Source organism: Chiloscyllium plagiosum, unplaced genomic scaffold (assembly GCF_037043375.1).
Source record: "Chiloscyllium plagiosum isolate Xiang-an unplaced genomic scaffold, Cpla_swu_hap1 HiC_scaffold_25, whole genome shotgun sequence".
Taxonomy (NCBI): domain Eukaryota; kingdom Metazoa; phylum Chordata; class Chondrichthyes; order Orectolobiformes; family Hemiscylliidae; genus Chiloscyllium; species Chiloscyllium plagiosum.
The window spans coordinates 52144316-52161112 of record NW_028270163.1 but is presented as its reverse complement, the minus strand read 5'-3'; the positions used below and the strand labels follow the sequence as shown (position 1 = coordinate 52161112).

At 41.3% G+C, this 16797-nt stretch overlaps 1 protein-coding gene across 4 annotated transcripts in view; it reads left to right on the top strand.

Moving 5' to 3' along the window:
- Nucleotides 1-16797, top strand: part of bptf (bromodomain PHD finger transcription factor) — a 147047-nt gene that overhangs the window by 108461 nt on the left and 21789 nt on the right. For 3 of the 4 annotated variants that reach the window (XM_043715050.2, XM_088000732.1, XM_043715047.2), the window contains exons 21-26: nucleotides 512-663; nucleotides 3158-3293; nucleotides 5733-5968; nucleotides 6646-6868; nucleotides 7423-8066; nucleotides 11485-11570. In XM_043715050.2, the coding sequence (XP_043570985.2) occupies nucleotides 512-663; nucleotides 3158-3293; nucleotides 5733-5968; nucleotides 6646-6868; nucleotides 7423-8066; nucleotides 11485-11570 (1477 nt within the window). The remainder of the gene's footprint in view (nucleotides 1-511; nucleotides 664-3157; nucleotides 3294-5732; nucleotides 5969-6645; nucleotides 6869-7422; nucleotides 8067-11484; nucleotides 11571-16797) is intronic. The other variant, XM_043715048.2, reaches the window with a different exon arrangement.

Here is a 16797-nt window from a genome sequence, read left to right as displayed (position 1 = left end):
ATGTTACCTAGTATGGTGACGAGACGTCTGAAAACAAATCTTTCAGCTTAGCCAGCAAACTTACATCCAGAACCTGAATCTGAGCTGCAAATCTTGTCAAAACTCGCTAGCGTTCTAGTAATTTCCCATATAGACTTGTCAGATTTTATGGTGGCAGCAATCACTTGCTACCAAGTCCAGTTGTCCACCTAGGAATTTGTGTATCCCAAGTCATGGATTCTCTGGATCCTTTGTGGTTGATAAGCATGATCATAGGCCCATGTCTCCAACCACAAGTTTGGCAGGTGTGTCTGAATGGTGGAAATCGGTCCTTGGCCTTGTCACTGGCGTTCCTTTTCCATACTTCCTCTTGTTGGCAGGTGTTAGCAGTAAGGTTACATCATCCATGAACTTAAGTTTCTGCAATATCTACTTGCCTGAAGTAACCTTTTATATGCTGCTGGTTTATGACCTTGTGCCATTGTTATTTGCAAATTGTCTTTGTTTTTGTTTTCTGCCTTGTTTATTGTAGGTGTAGTTCAGGTGCAGCAGAAAGTTCTGGGAATCATTCCATCAGGCACTACTTCCAGCCAGCAAACCTTTACTCCATTCCAGCCAAGGGCCACTACTGTAACTCTGCGGCAGAATGCACCAGGTACAACAACTACAACTCAGCAGGTACAGGTATTTATTATTTTTATTCACTATACCTTTAGATGATTATAAATGTGCTTTGTTTACAGCTCATTAGTAGTTCACAGTGTGTGTGAATGTTTGTTCCACCTGTTGTAGCTGCTCCTCTTCAAAGATCTGCTTTCAAGATGTGCCATGATTGTCTGTCTTGGGCCAACCTCATTCATGTACTGCAATTTGACAGCAACCGCTCTGTGACATCTGCCATCACACTTAGGTCAACCCCTCAATCCACTGCCTCTATCTATTAATATGTGTAAGCTTCCCTTGATCAAGACCAAACTGAAAGAACATATACATGCACAGTGCTTGTTTCAACTCAAATTGATGATAGTTATTCACTGTTCATTTCTAAGGGCATTACCCTTACCAATCAGAGTTAACATTTCTGATTTAAACAAGCCTGACAATTAACTATCAATTATCATTACTGATGCATTGTCCATGACAGCATCTTTGCTGGACAGTTAACACTTGCCTCAGCATAAATGTTGATTTTCTGCTTGAATTGATACTTTTGTGAATTGTCCTGATGATCAAAACCTTCAATAAGATGTCTTTTTCCAGCAATTTGTTATTCTGGACCACAGTAAATTTAACTAGCAGTAGAAAATTAGGCAATAAATAAAAGAAATGAAACAGTTGTCATCAAACTTATAGTAAACTCCTGAATGGAAAAACAAATGTTTTTACATTCTCTGGATTAATCTTGTCATTCTTTTCAACTCCCATTTGAGAAACAAAGTAATCATTGTACTTCTCACCAATTGATGAAAATTCTAAGTTGAATACCCTCATATAATGTAATATCTGCAAATATTCCTGAAGGTAACAAGTCAGAACACCAGGACTCTTGATATTGGTAATGCTGCCGTAGTCCCAGAGATCATAGGGCTGCACTCTTACTGGAGAGATTGTGGTTCACCCGAGGGTCACCATGCCTCAGGTGAGGGAAAGGGGTCGAGAAAGACATTCCTCCATGGTACCCTCAGGTGTTGTGGGAATTGAACCCTGCTGTTCAGGGGAAGGATGATCTGTGAGGAGAATGCGGAGGTATAGTATTGTGATTTGGAGAGGTTGAGTGAGTTGGCAGATGCGATATAATGTGAATAAATGAGAGGTCATCCCTTTTGGTAGCAAAACAGGGAGACAGATTATTAATTGTTAATTGAAGGAGAGGAATGCTCAGTGAGATCTAGGTGCCCTCATGCACCTGTCGTTAATCGAAGTGTGTAGGTGCAGCAGGCAGTAAAGAAGACAACTGTATGTTGGCCTTCATAACAAGGATTTAAGTACAGGAACAAAGATGTCTCTAGGCAATTCTACAAGGCACTCTGGTGAGGCCACACCTGTAACATTTTGTGCAGTTTTGGTCTCCTTATCTGAGGAAGAATGTTCTTTCTGTAGAGCTGAAATTCTTGATTAGTAGCGATTCAAGGGTTACGGGGAGAGGGCAGGAAAGTAGATGTGAGAATCAGCTATGATGTATGGAGCAGAACAGAAGGATCACTGGATCCGAAACATTAACTCTGCTTTCTCTCCACAGATCTGCCTGACCTGCTGAGTTTTTCCAACAATTTCTGTTTTTGTTTCTGAACTCCAGCATCTGCAGTTCTTTGGTATTTTAGCTCAGAAACATTTCCCAGGTTAGTTGATCTGGCTGTCGGTAACTCCAGAGAATGTTTGGGAAAGATGGAGTTTGTTTTGATCGATAGCTTCTATCTTGGCTTCATTCTTGAATTAATTATTGTTTCCATTTTTCATTTCCTCTTCCAGTTTTCTGCGTTTTAAATCAGCAGTCATTGATTATTTTGGTAGCAAATCCTGAAAACTGACCTCTTTGAGCTGTTTTCTTCATTGGCACTAATGGCTGCGTTATTGAATAGGGCACGTTGCAATGACTCTGCACCTTGATCAGCATCTATCAGCACACCTGTAAAAGAAGATAGGTCGTGTTGATGTACCACTTTCACACTTTGCCTTTCATTTCTGTATAGTAATTTGCCCTCCTTCAATTTGAGACAATGTGGGATTGTAAAACTGAGGGCAATTTCCACCTTCCTCAGATCCGTTCTTTACTCAGAGATCTATGGCTGTTTTCTTGAGCTTGAAACGGCTAAGAGACTGGCTGGGATCAGAAATAAATTTTTGGATGTCTCCCAGTTACGCATCTGTTAAGGTTGGTTCCTATTGCATATATTGTAATGTCTTTTTGCATGGTCTTCAGGCAGCTTCAGTTTTGTTTGTATCTGCAGTCCATAGAACCTTGTACATCATATTGCAGTCAGCTATTGAACAGTTTGAGCTCCATCGTGCCAGAGATGTAAAAAAACTTAATTCTTTAGAATGTCAGCAGTTAGGCCTGGCTCTCTAGTTTTGCTAAATTTTATTGTCTCATGGCTTTTAAAAAGTACTGAATACAACTTTTACCTACATGCTTTAATGCAGTGCTTTAAAATTAATGTACTGGGATCTTTTATGCTAGGTCCTTACAACAGGAGGAGCAACACAGATACGTCCTGGCGTTACAGTTATAAGAGCACCTTTTCAGCAGGCAGCAACCATTGGCAAAGCTATTATCCGTACACCTTTGATGGTCCAGCAAGGTATACTCCCAGCAAGTACGTTCATCACTATATTTCTCAAACCTATAAGTTTAATTGAGTTGATGTATTTATCAGACCTGGCCCACCCTTGACAAAGCCTTGTTGACTGTCTAGTATTAACTTATTTTTCTGTAAATATATATTTTATCTTAGCCCCATACTGTGGCTTCCATCACTTTTCCCACTATTGATATCAAGGTGACAGGTCTATAGATTCCTGGGTTTATCCTTCGCACATTTCTTAAACCAGTGTCATGTTTGCAATCCTCCTAGTACTAATCCTGTATGCAGAGTGGTCTGGCAGATTTCTGTCAACAGCTCTAATTTGCAGTCTTTCTTTTCTCAGCAATCTAGAATGTATCCCATCTGGGCCTGGTGTCTTTACCTGAAGTGCTGCTAACCTTTTTTAGCATCTCTTTATCTAAAACTATCATGATTCATTGTTCAATGCCCATAGTTTCAATTGGGCAATTGTCACCATTTTTTAATTCAGGAAAGACAAGCAGAGTACTCGTTTAATACCTATGCCATACCATTTGCTTCAGTGAGTAGCCCTGGTTGTTCCTTTTGGGCCCCACTTTGTCCATCACTAATCTTACTATTAGGATGCTTGAAGGAATATTTTAGTATTTGTTTTAGTGCAACCTGCCATCCTTTCCTCATGTTTCTTCTTAGCCTTCCTAAATGCAGTCTTTGCCCCTCTCCTGCATTTGAGATACTCTTTCTGATTTATATTGCTATTATTATTTTGGTATGCATTGTGTGTTTCCTTTTTCTTCCTTATTTTCTCATCAATATCCTTAGTCATCCAGAGTACTTTAGTTTTAGCATTTATTTCTCATGGGTATGTACTAACTTACACCCTAGTCATCTCCCTTTTGAAAGTCCCCTATTTTCATCTGCTGTTTTATCCACCATACTGCATTTCCAATCAACCTGCTCCAGTTCAAATTTTAGCCCCCTAAAATCTGTCCTATTCCAATCTTCGATCTCAAGCAGTCATGAGTAGGAAGGGAATAGAGGGATACAGATTCTGTAAGTGAAGGCAGTTTTATTATTGAAGGACAAAATGTGTTGGTGTTGACTTGGAGAGTGGAAGGGCCTGTTCCTATGCTACATTGTTCTTTGTTCTTAGTCTTTGACTGATTTTTATCCTTTTCCAATGTAATACTGAACCTTATTGTGATTGCCATTTCCAAAATGCTCCCCAGCTGAGGTTGCTGGAAAAGCGCAGCAGGTCAGGCAGCATCCAGGGAACTGGAGAATCGACATTTCGGGCATAAGCCCTTCCTCAGGCTTATGCCCGAAACGTCAATTCTCTCCTGTTCCCTGGATGCTGCCTGACCTGCTGCGCTTTTCCAGCAACACATTTTCAGCTCTGATCTCCAGCATCTGCAGACCTCACTTTCTTCCCAGCTGAGGTTGTCCACGTAGCCTGCTTTATTTCCTAGAACTAGATCTAGCATAGCCAGAGGACTGGAAATGTACTATTCCAGAAAGTTCTCCTATACACATTGCAGGAATTTCTCCCCTTCCATGTCCCACATTCTACCCTTTCCCAATCTTCCCTAAGGTAATTGAAATCACTAATTATCACATTGCTACTGGTCATGCAGATTTTCATAATCTGTTCTCTTGTACTCCTCCCCGCTATTTGAAGATTTATAATAAATACCTGATGAGGTTGCCCTTCCTTTCCTGTTTCTCACCTCCAACCATTGCAGTTCAATGGCCTTTATACTATCTTTGAATAAGCTTGCTATCCTTCCATTTTTACCTATCCAGTTTCTACATGTAGGTTTGCTTGCTGAGCTGGAAGGTTCATTCCACAGAAATGAATACTTCATACCTATGTATTTTCCTCAGTGGTCCTCACTGTTTAGTGATCACATGCAATATCAGAAAGCCCAGAGTGCTTGGAACATTGAAGTACTAATTTTGTTGCATGCAGGGTTTTATTTTAGATGTATGTTTTACTCACTTCTACGGTATGTAGTTTTATATGCTCTCTTGCAGTGACAAAAGTTAAGAATTTGGATTCTGACCACCATATTAGAATCATAGAGTTTTATAACACTACAGAAACTGTTAAATACATTCAGTCTATGCTGAATCCAAGAAGATTTATTCATCTCATTCGAATCAGTCAGCATTCTGTCGACCCCCACTTTGTTTCTATTTTCTTAAGTGTTTAACTTCTTTCCTATCTTTTCTGATGTTGCTTCATAGTTTGGCATGTCATTGGTTTGTAAGCAGTCGATGTAATGTGCAAACTAAGGCTGCATATTATTTACATTTCAGAAGAATAATCTTCGGCATTTAAATTAATTTAAAGTTGAGCAAAGGTTTTTCAGTGTAGATTGTTCTAATATTGAAGGCAGGTATTCATTATGACATAATCTAACTAAACAAATCATAACTAAACTTAATATAGTTGCTTTGTTTACCTTGCAGCTCAAAACCAACAGGTAGTCACGCAGATTATCCGTGGACAGCCAGTAACAACTGTGTCAAGTACAGGTAATTTAGTTCAGAGTTCAACCCAGAAGATGGTGACTACACCAACTACAGCTATGCAACCTCTCCAAAGCCGGCCTGCCACACCACAAGGTCAACAGCCAGCTCAGCGGCCACAACAAGGACAGGTCAGATTAACAATGGCCCAGCTAACCCAGCTCACGCAAGGACAGGTTAGTATTGTCGAGATTAAACTGGGAATTGCACATAATTTTGAGAATGCTTTTAACTGCAGATTTGAGCAATTATAAAATGCCTATTTAACTGTCAATACCATACATTCCTTTAGTCAGTAGCATGTGTTCCATATCAGCAAAATTTAAAAGTTATTTTAATTTGTTGCTATGAAAGTTAATGTTCCTGAAAATTCTAAGTCATAAGACTGTCATATCTTGTTTTAAAGTTTTCTTTTCTGAAGCACAGCAATTTTAACAGTCAATGCACAGAGGATTTTCTAATTTGAAGCTCTGTGTTGAAAGTTTAATTCTACGCATTATTAATATATACCATACCATTGATGCATTCAGGTGTGATTTTGAAGTTGTAAAATCTTATTACATGAGGCTCAGGTCGAATTGAATCCATCACTTATCTCAAAGTTTGGTGATGTGTGGTTCTTTAACAGCAAAGCACAGTATTAAATTTGAGTTCCTTCAGAGAAGAAGAAAACCCACAAAATATCTCACTACTAATTGCAAGCTGTTAATTTTTTTATTATCGTATTTTGTATGCCATCGTGCCTCTTCGCAACTCCTATAAAATCTCGGAAGCAACCTTTTTTTTGCTGAAAGATGTGCATAATTATGCAGGTAAAACTTTTCTAATTGGTGATATGTTACTTTCCTTGTAGAGTGGAGGTCAGGGATTGACTGTGGTGATCCAAGGACAGGGGCAAACAACTGGACAGCTTCAGCTTATCCCACAAGGTGTATCAGTAATTCCTGGGCCAGGACAACAGCTAATGCAGGCAGCCATGCCAAGTGGAACAATTCAGAGATTCCTTTTCACACCTCTGTCAACAGTAACAGCATCGGCTGCTGCAACAACAGTAGCTTCTGCAACAACAGCATCAAGTAAGGCAATTCCCTAGCTGTCATTTATTTTCAATGTATTAGTTAAAAAAATTTGTTAGTGAACATTTGGGGAATGTATTCTCGAAACATGCTCAGCTCCTCTAAAAAGAACTTTTTTTTTTAACTTTCAACACAACACAGCTAGCCAGTGAATCCATGTTAATCATAGATATCACAGGCCCAATAAAAATGCAATATACTTCAGACGCTGGAAATCTGAAATAGAAGATTAACTATATGAGAAATTCCAGTCGGTCTAACAGTACCTGTAGAGAGAGAAACCTGAAGAGAGACTCTTCAGAACTGAAGAATAAAAATAAGTGTTCTTGAGGACAAAAATGCTACTCAAATGCTATGCTTCTTTGCAGTTAAACATCAAAACTAATTTAATTTGGTGCAGGAAATTAACTTCTCTAAGTTGTTGCACTAATAATGTTGCAATTTATTTTTAATGGAATACTGGTTGCAATTAATATTGCAATTAACAGTCACTTTTAAATCGTGTATAATTTGCATGCGATACTGAATATATTGTATTTAATTTTATTCTGCAGCTTCAACAGAACAGAAACAGGTGCAGACACATGTACAACAAATACAAACTCCGATCCAGTCATCACCTCAGCTACCACCACCTTCTGCTGTTCAGACTTCAGTCACCTCTCAGTCATTGACCTCCATACAGCCTGCTCAAACGCAACCAACACAAGCCCAGCCTGTGGTCCAGATACAGTCTCCACCACAAGTTCATCCTGTTGTCCAAACACAAGCTCCACCACAAACGCAAGTTCCTCCAGCCCAAGCTGGAAATCAACTAAATGTACAGTCTCCACCGCGACCACAGTTACAGCCTCAGCAACATCAAGCCACTGTTCAGACAATAACTCCACAACCTCAGCTTCATCCTCAAGCTCCAAATCAGATGGCAGCTGACACCCAAGCACTGCCTCAGGTCACCCCAGGTGTGGTTCAGCATCAAATTAAACTCCAGGTCCCTGTTCAGATTCACCAACCAGGTCTGACTGCAGCTCAACAGATTCAGAATGTGGTCAGTGTGCAAACAGCCAGTGTCCAGGAGCACCTACAGAGAATTCAACAAATCCGTGAGCAACAACAGCAAAAGAAACAGCTGCAGATTGAGGCAAAGAGGGAGCACATGCTACAGACTACAAACCAAAATGAAATTATTCAGAAACAGGTGAAAAACTTTTGATATGAGAAATTGAATGTATTCACTGGGTACCTTTTTGTAAGTGTTTTTGTTGCAGCTGCCAAGATTTTGAGATTTCCTACCATTACTTGTGAATCAATTTCAGTACAAAAATATAGCATTACACTCTGCGTTTAAACAATGAATTTGCACCATTGTACAGAGTTCTGTTCAGAATTTATTTTCTCTTCAAGGCACCTGAGCTCATTCATGCCCTTGCATTTGGAGATGCACAGAACAGCTGGAGTTTCTTGTCCTTTATGTTTAGAAAGATCATTCCCTCCGCTTACTGCCTTTCTGAAATTCTGAATTAAAATTGAATTTAAGAGCTGCAGTTCACAATTTGTGTATCAACTCTGAAACAAATTTCAAAATAAGAATTCTTGGAAGCAGATCAACAATACTACAGTATTGCATTATAAAAGGCTTTAAGATTGCCACGCTCCTGGTTTAGTTCCTAAATTGAATTAGTCTCCTTTGTATTTACCTACCTTCCCTCTTGATTACTCCCCATACTACTTGTGATGGTATGGCACAGCATGAGGTTGAGGGAAATTTGTTTCTTGTCAGGATCTCTGCACAATGCAATCTGCCTAGTTATGTAGTTGGTAGGTTTATAAATGAAATGTTAAAACAAATGAGGGCAAAGTCATCTTTGCAGACTGAATTTTTTTTGCAACTAATCTTTAAATTTGGTCAACAATTCAAATTTAATGCTACTCCTTGTCAAACCTATGAAGTGAAGTTAATTGGATCAACCACGTATGAGGGGATCAGTGTAATTAGTGAATTTTATTTTCGATTGTGACCTTGCATGCGAGAAAATAACCGCCTCGACCAGTCGACCTCCCTCCCTCACTCCAACCTCTCACCCTCACAACGCGCAGCCCTCCAGTCCTTCTACTCCAATCCCGACCTCACCATCAAGCCAGCAGATAAAGGGGGCACAGTGGTAGTCTGGCGCACTGACCTCTACACCGCCGAAGCCAAGCGCCAACTCGAGGACACCTCTTCCTACCGCCCCCTCGACCATGACCCCACCCCCCATCACCAAACCATCATCTCCCAGACCATACAGAACCTCATCACCTCAGGAGATCTCCCACCCACAGCTTCCAACCTCATAGTCAGGGAACCCCGCACTACCCGGTTCTACCTCCTTCCCAAGATCCAAAAGCCTGACCACCCTGGCCGACCCATTGTCTCAGCATGCTCCTGCCCCACTGAACTCATCTCTACCTACCTCGACACTGTCCTATCCCCCCTAGTCCAGGAACTCCCCACATACGTTCGAGACACCACCCACGCCTTCCACCTCCTCCAAGACTTCCGTTTCACTGGCCCCCAACGCCTCATCTTCACCATGGATATCAAATCCCTCTACACCTCCATCCGCCATGACCAGGGCCTCCAAGCTCTCCGTTTCTTCTTCTTCTGACATCCCCAACAGTCCCCTTTCACTCATTCATTTGGCCAAACTGGTCCTCACCCTTAACAATTTCTCCTTCGAATCCTCCCACCTCCTCCAGACCAAAGGGGTAGCCATGGGCACCCGTATGGGCCCCAGCTATGCCTGTCTCTTTGTTGGCTACGTAGAACAGTCGACCTTCCGTAATTACACCGACACCACTCCCCACTTCTTCCTCCGCTACATTGATGACTGCATTGGCGCCACCTTGTGCTCCCACGAGCAGGTTGAGCAATTCATCAACTTCACCAACATGTTCCACCCTGACCTTAAATTTACCTGGACCATCTCTGACACCTCCCTCCCCTTCCTGGACCCCTCCATCTCCATTAATGACGACCAACTTGACACCGACAGTTTTTTACAAACCCACCGACTCCCACAGCTACCTGGATTACACCTCTTCCCACCCTACCTCCTGCAAAAATGCCATCCCATATTCCCAATTCCTCCGCCTCCGCCGTATTTGCTCTTAGGAGGACCAGTTCCACCACAGAACACACCAGATAGTCTCCTCCTTTAGAGACTACAATTTCCCTTCCCACGTGGTTAAAGATGCCCTCCAACGCATCTCGTCTACATCCCGCACCTCCGCCCTCAGACCAGACCCCTCCAACCGTAACCAGGACAGAACGCCCCTGGTGCTCACCTTCCACCCTACCAACCTTCGCATAAACCAAATCATCCGTCGACATTTCCGCCACCTCCAAACAGACCCCACCGCCAGGGATATATTTCCCTCTCCACCCCTTTCCGCCTTCAGCAAAGATTGTTCCCTCCGTGAGTACCTGGTCAGGTCCACGCCCCCCCCTACAACCCACCCTCCCATCCTGGCACCTTCCCCTACGACTGCAGGAATTGCAAAACCTGCACCCACGCCACCTCCCTCACCTCCATCCAAGGCCCTAAAGGAGCCTTCCACATCCATCAAAGTTTTACCTGCACATCCACCAATATCATTTATTGTATCTGTTGCTCCTGATGTGGTCTCCCCAACATTGGGGAGACTGGACACCTCCTAGCAGAGCGCTTTAGGGAACATCTCTGGGACACCCGCACCAATCAACCACACCGCCCTGTGGCCCAACATTTCAACTCCCTCCCCCACTCTGCCAAGGTCATGGAGGTCCTGGGCTCCCTCACCACTAGACGCCTGGAGGAAGAACGCCTCATCTTCTGCCTTGGAACACTTTAACCCCAGGGCATCAATGTGGACTTCAACAGTTTCCTCATTTCCCCTTCCCCCACCTCACCCCAGTTCCAAACTTCCAGCTCAGCACTGTCCCCATGACCTGTCCTACCTGCCTATCTTCTTTTCCACCTATCCACTCCAACCCCCCCACCCCCACCGATCTATCACCTTCATCCCCTCCCCCACTCACCTATTGTACTCTATGCTACTTTCTCCCCACCCCCACCCTCCACTCACTTATCTCTCCACCCTTCAGGCTCTCTGCCTGTATTCCTGATGAAGGGCTTTTGTTCGAAACGTCGATTTTGCTGCTCCTCGGATGCTGCCTGAACTGCTGTGCTTTTCCAGCACCACTCTAATCTAGACTCTGGTTTCCAGCATCTGCAGTTATTGTTTTTACCTGCAAGAAAATAACACCTGGAATTACCTTAGATGAGAAGTTGAATGTCATCCATATTATCATTGGGTGAATGTATGTGGTGCTGGTTGAATTTCACTTTTTTTTTACTTTTCTATCTCCTTCACTCTCTTTAGCAAAGTGTCTGACCTTCCTTTTTGTGTTTTTTTTGCCTCCACTGATTACTCTATACACACCGTAGCCCAGCAGAAAAAACCCTGGGTATTGCCAAAACGCACTGCATCAATTGAGAACTTTCTTTCAACTAATCATTCAAATTTGAACATCTTTAGTACTTTTATCGTCTGCTATCTTCTATGAAGTAATCATTTTTTTCCTTGTTGCTAAGGTTGTAATGAAACAAAATGCTGTCATTGAGCACTTGAAAGCAAAGAATCGGATGATGTCGCCTGCAGAACGAGAAGAAAACCAGAGGTACTTATTTAAAAAGCATAATATTATTTGGCAGAGGTTCTGTAGTTGTAAGTAGATTTGAGGAGTACCCAAATGTATAATTTGAAATTGCCATCTATCCTAGTCACCTATTTGACACTGTTCTGTTCTTCTGTTAGATCATATTGATCTAATTTTAACTGCATTCATGTTTGCTTTTACTCCAAGACTTTTGATAACTCTGTCCAAGAAAAGCTAACAGTTTTATTTTTGCTGTGTTCTCGATTTGAAAGTTTCTTTTCATCTGTGTTTTTTGACATATATCACATCATTGTAAAACTTATATTGTCATTTTCTGGACAATATCAATTTTAATATAACATATTTAGTTATGACTAGCCAGCCAATATTGATTAAAAAGAAAAGGAAATATTTTTGTTCCCAGCATTTCCTGTTTTATATGAAACATTATAGTTTGAAGAGATCTTTGCTTCACATTTTTGGAATAATTCCAAATTTCCTGCTAACAAATAAGTCCTTAAATCATGCCTGCATCACTGTTCAGCCTCTCCCACAATGTCAGTGACAGGTGTTTGTTTTTTGAAAGAAGGGGATAGCATCATTGATACTTCTGCTTGAGAACTTGATTTGGAACTGGAAATGCAGATTAATGTGACTCGTGTATCTAAGACTATAGTTCTGTGTTGTTTTTCTTTGTACGTTATTGACAACACTGAGGGAAAATCTTAACAAACTGGTTTTAAATGGATCTCCTGTGGGTAAAAAAATTGTCATATTTACAAAAATCACAAAATGCTCAATTCTATTTCATTCCTAAAGAATTAATTAATAAAAGCAAAGGATGATTTCCTTCCAACAGATTAATATTATGAAGACAAAAACAGAAATTGCTCAAAAATCTCAATGTCTGGCAGGATCTGTGGAGAGAAATCAAGGTTCATGTTTCAAGTGCAGTAACTGAGATTTACAGCAGTTTCTGTTTTAGTTTTATTTCCAACATCCTCAATTCTGTTGGATTGTTTGTCTTACGTTATAAAAACATTTACAAGAGGTAGATTCTTACAATTTATATAAAAGGCCAAATGTTCTCTTTTGGTTGCGCTTAAATGCCAGATTATTAATTGCCGTGAGATAAAGCCGTACACCAAAAGTGTTTACCTCAAAGTACCTTTTCCTGGGCCATCTATTAATAGTTGGACTTGAATGATGCAGAAAGTCTATGTATGTAATAGAGGAGACAGATAATTAAAATGCTTGGCTTTACTTTCGTGTTTTAATTGATGCAGCTCTCAATCTAACAAAACATACTGGAGGATTATTCACTATAATCCTTGGTAATTGCTTACTACTTCTTCACCACCTTTGTCAACCATTGCTAAGGCCTTTCTCACTGAGGATTTACAGCTTCAATTCATGCATGCTAAAAGTTTGTGTTTTGTTTTTATATTTAAAAATTCTATTTTAAGGTATGACAATTCAATTCACTTTTTTTTAATGGCGCATTTTTATTAGAACAAGCATTTATTACCATCCTAATTGCACTTGATGAGTGGCTTACTAGATGAATTCAGAAGGCAAATGAAGGTTCTGGTTCAATAGAGAATCACGAGGACATGCCAGCAGCAGCACCAGGCATACCTTAAAAAAAAAAAAGAGCTGTCACCCTGGTGAAGCTACCAAACATGACTACTTGCATACCAAACAGCATAAGCAGCAAATGCTAAACAGAGTGAACCGATCCCACAACCAAAGGATCAGCTCTAAGCTCTGCAGTCCTGCTACAACCCAATCATAATTGGTGGTGGGCAGTTAAGGAACTCATTGGAGAAGGAGTCTCCACAAATATTCCCATCCTCAATGATGGAAGAGCTGATCACATCAGTGAATAAGGCTGAAGCATTCACAGCAATCTTCAGCCAGAAATTCCAAGTGGATGATTCATTTCTACCTCCTTTGGTGGTCCCCAGCATCACAGAAGCCAGTCTTCAGCCAATTTGATTCACACACCATGTGATATCCAGAAATGGTTAGAGGTACTGGATTGTGCAAAGTATTCGGGCCCTGACAGTATTCTGGTAATAACGCTGAAGATTTGTGCTCCAGAACTTGCCACTCCCCTAGCCAAGATGTTCCAGTAGAGTTGCAGCACATCTACCCAACAATGTGGAACATTGCTCAGTATGCCCTGTACAAAGTAAGTAATTTCCAATCCAGCCAATTACTGCCCAATCAGCCTCCACTTAATCTTCAGTAAAATGATGTAAGGTGACATCAACAGTGCTATCAAGCAGCACTTGCTCAGCAATAACCTGCTCAGTGACACCCAGTTTGGGTTTCACCAAGGCCATTCAGCTCCTGACTTCATTGCAGCCTTGTTCAAATGTGGACAAAAGAGCTGATGTGAGAGTAACGACCCTTGAATCAAGGCTGCATTCGACTGAGTTTGGCTTCCTGGAGCCCCAGCAAAACTCTAATCAGGGGCAAACTTTCAACAGATTGTGGTCATATCTGGCGTATAGGAAGATAGATGTGATTTTTGAAGGTCAGTCATCTCCGTTCCAGCATATCTCAGCAGGAGTACCTCAGGATAGTGTCCTAGGCGCAACCATCTTTAGGTGCTTCATCAACAACCTTACCTCTATCATAAGGTCAGAAGTGGGGATGTTCACTGATTGCACACTGTTCAGCACCATTTGTAACTCCTCAGATACTGGAGTAATCCATGTTCACATGCAATAAGATCTGGACAATATCCAGGATTGGCCTGACAAATAGCAAGTAACATCTGTGTCACAAATGCTAGGTAATAAACATCTCCAGTAAGAGACTATCTAGCCGCCACCTTTTTTTACATTCAATGGTGTTGCCATCAATGAATTCTCCCACTACCAACATTCTGCAAGTTCCCATTCACCAGAAACTCAGCTGGACTTGCCATATAAATACAGTGGCTGTGAGCAAGTAGACTAGGAATACTGTGGCGAGTAACTCCTATTCTGACTCCCCAGAGTCTACAAAGCACAAGTTAGGAGTGTGATGGAATACTTGCACACTGGCCTGGAAGAGTATAGTTCCAGCAGTACTCAAGATGCTTGACACCGTCCAGGACAAAGCAGCTCACTTGATTGGCATTACATCCACGCCTACTATCTATGCTCAGTAGCTGTAGTGTGTACTATCTACATGATGTACTGCAGAAATTCACCAGAGATCCTTAGTGTCTTCCAAACCCATAACCACTTCCATTTAGAGGGATAAGGGCACCAGATAGATGGCATTGTCATCACCCGTCATCCTGACTTGGGAATATATTGTCGTTCCTTCAGTGTGGCTGGGGCAAAACCCTGGAATTCTTTCCCGAAGAGTATTGTGGATCTACCTAAACCACATGGACTGCAGCAATTCAAGAAGGCAGCTCACCACCACCTTCTCAAGAGCAACAATGGACAGGTCAGACACATCCCATGAGTGAATAACAAAAGTTGTCCACAACATTTCTGTAGTTATGAAGCCAAACAAATGTTATATATATGCTTTTGAAGGTGGTGAACTGCTATCAAGATACCACTGTCGTCCATCTGGTGGAGGAATACCCATAGTTTTACCGGCACAGGAGTTTGAAGATTTTGACCAGTGACCATGCGGGAATGTTTTCTTTTCCATCTATTGTGATACCCTTTGCTTTTTGGATGGTAAAAATTGTACTAAAAAAAGTTGCTGCCAAAGAGTCTTGGGAAATTTTTGCAGTGCATCCTATATGTGGTAGACTGAGGATGGAGGGAGTGAATGTTCAAGTTGGTGAATGTTGAGCCAATCAGGCAGGTTACTTCACTCTCGATCTTACTGTGCATTGAGTGCTGTTTGAGATTCAGTCATCCAGGCAAGCATGGAGTATTATATCACACTCTGATCTGTGTGTTGAAGATGATGGACAGAGATTGGATCAAGAGGTGAGTAACTGGCCTCAGAATTCCCACCCTCCTTGGAACTACAGTATTTATATGTCTGATGCAGTTCATTTGCTGGTCAATGGTGACCTCTCAGGTAATGATAGTGAGAGAATTTAACAATGCTAATGTCAAGGGGAGATGATTAGATTTCCTGTAGTTGGAGAGTGCCATTGCCTGAATGTGCTGTGAATATACTTTTGTTTATCAGCCCAAGCCTGAATGTTGTTTAGTTCTTGGCATATATTGGCTTGGACTATTTCAGTAACTTGCAGAGTTGCGAATGGTACTGAACACTGCAATCATAGTGAACATTGTCACTTCTGACCTTTTATGATGGAAGGATGGTATGAAGCAGCTGAAAACATTTGGGTCTAAGGCACTACTGTGAGGTATTCCTGCAGTGATGTTCTGAGACTCTTTAATTAACCTCCAGCAATCACAATTATCTTCCATTGTGCTGAGTATAACTCCAACCTAATGAAGAGTACTCATTGATATCCATTGACTTCAATTTTGCTCTGCCTTCTTGAAGCTTACACAAGCTCTCACTCATCTACTAGGATGGGATTTTAACTCATAACTTATAGCAGTAGTTTAGCTGTTTGCACTACCAGTATACCCAACATGAGGTAGCATTCAAGATGGCTATCTAGAGCCATCTGTGTGCACACAGTTTTGGCGTGTTAGTCTTCAACAGCAAATGTGGTTGTGCAAGTATGCTTCTGTGCATAGATGATCATCACAACTGGTGCGCATGCAGTTTTTGTATTAGCTTTGTATAAAACTGTAGTAAACTTGTGTTGTTGAATAGACTGAACTTAACAGCAGTGAATTATGAAATGGCAGAATGACTGTGAATGTGCAATCTATGGTGTTGGAAAACAAAATGCTAGTAAGCTACATCAAGATAAGATCCCATTTGTTGTAGGTGTGTTGCATTCTATGGGTGTTATTGGAGTTTGTTTCCAACCTGTGAATATACGGCCAGTGCATTTTTAAGACTGGCAGCTCCTGTTCATTTTTTTGGCAGTAATATAGCATTGCAATACTGTTTCTGCACCGATGTGCTCAGTGCTTTACTTAAGTGACATTGCAATCTTACTAACAAAATTACCACCACTTGCAGTCCCTCAGGTTGGTATTTACATTATCAAATCCAATTAAAGGTAAAATTTAATACAAATACAATTTTTGACATCCTGAGATTGAACACTGCTGTATCCCCTGCATGTTTAGTATTCGTTATGTAGCGTTTAGATTTTCTCTTTTGAATGAGAAGCATGCATGTTACGTTCACA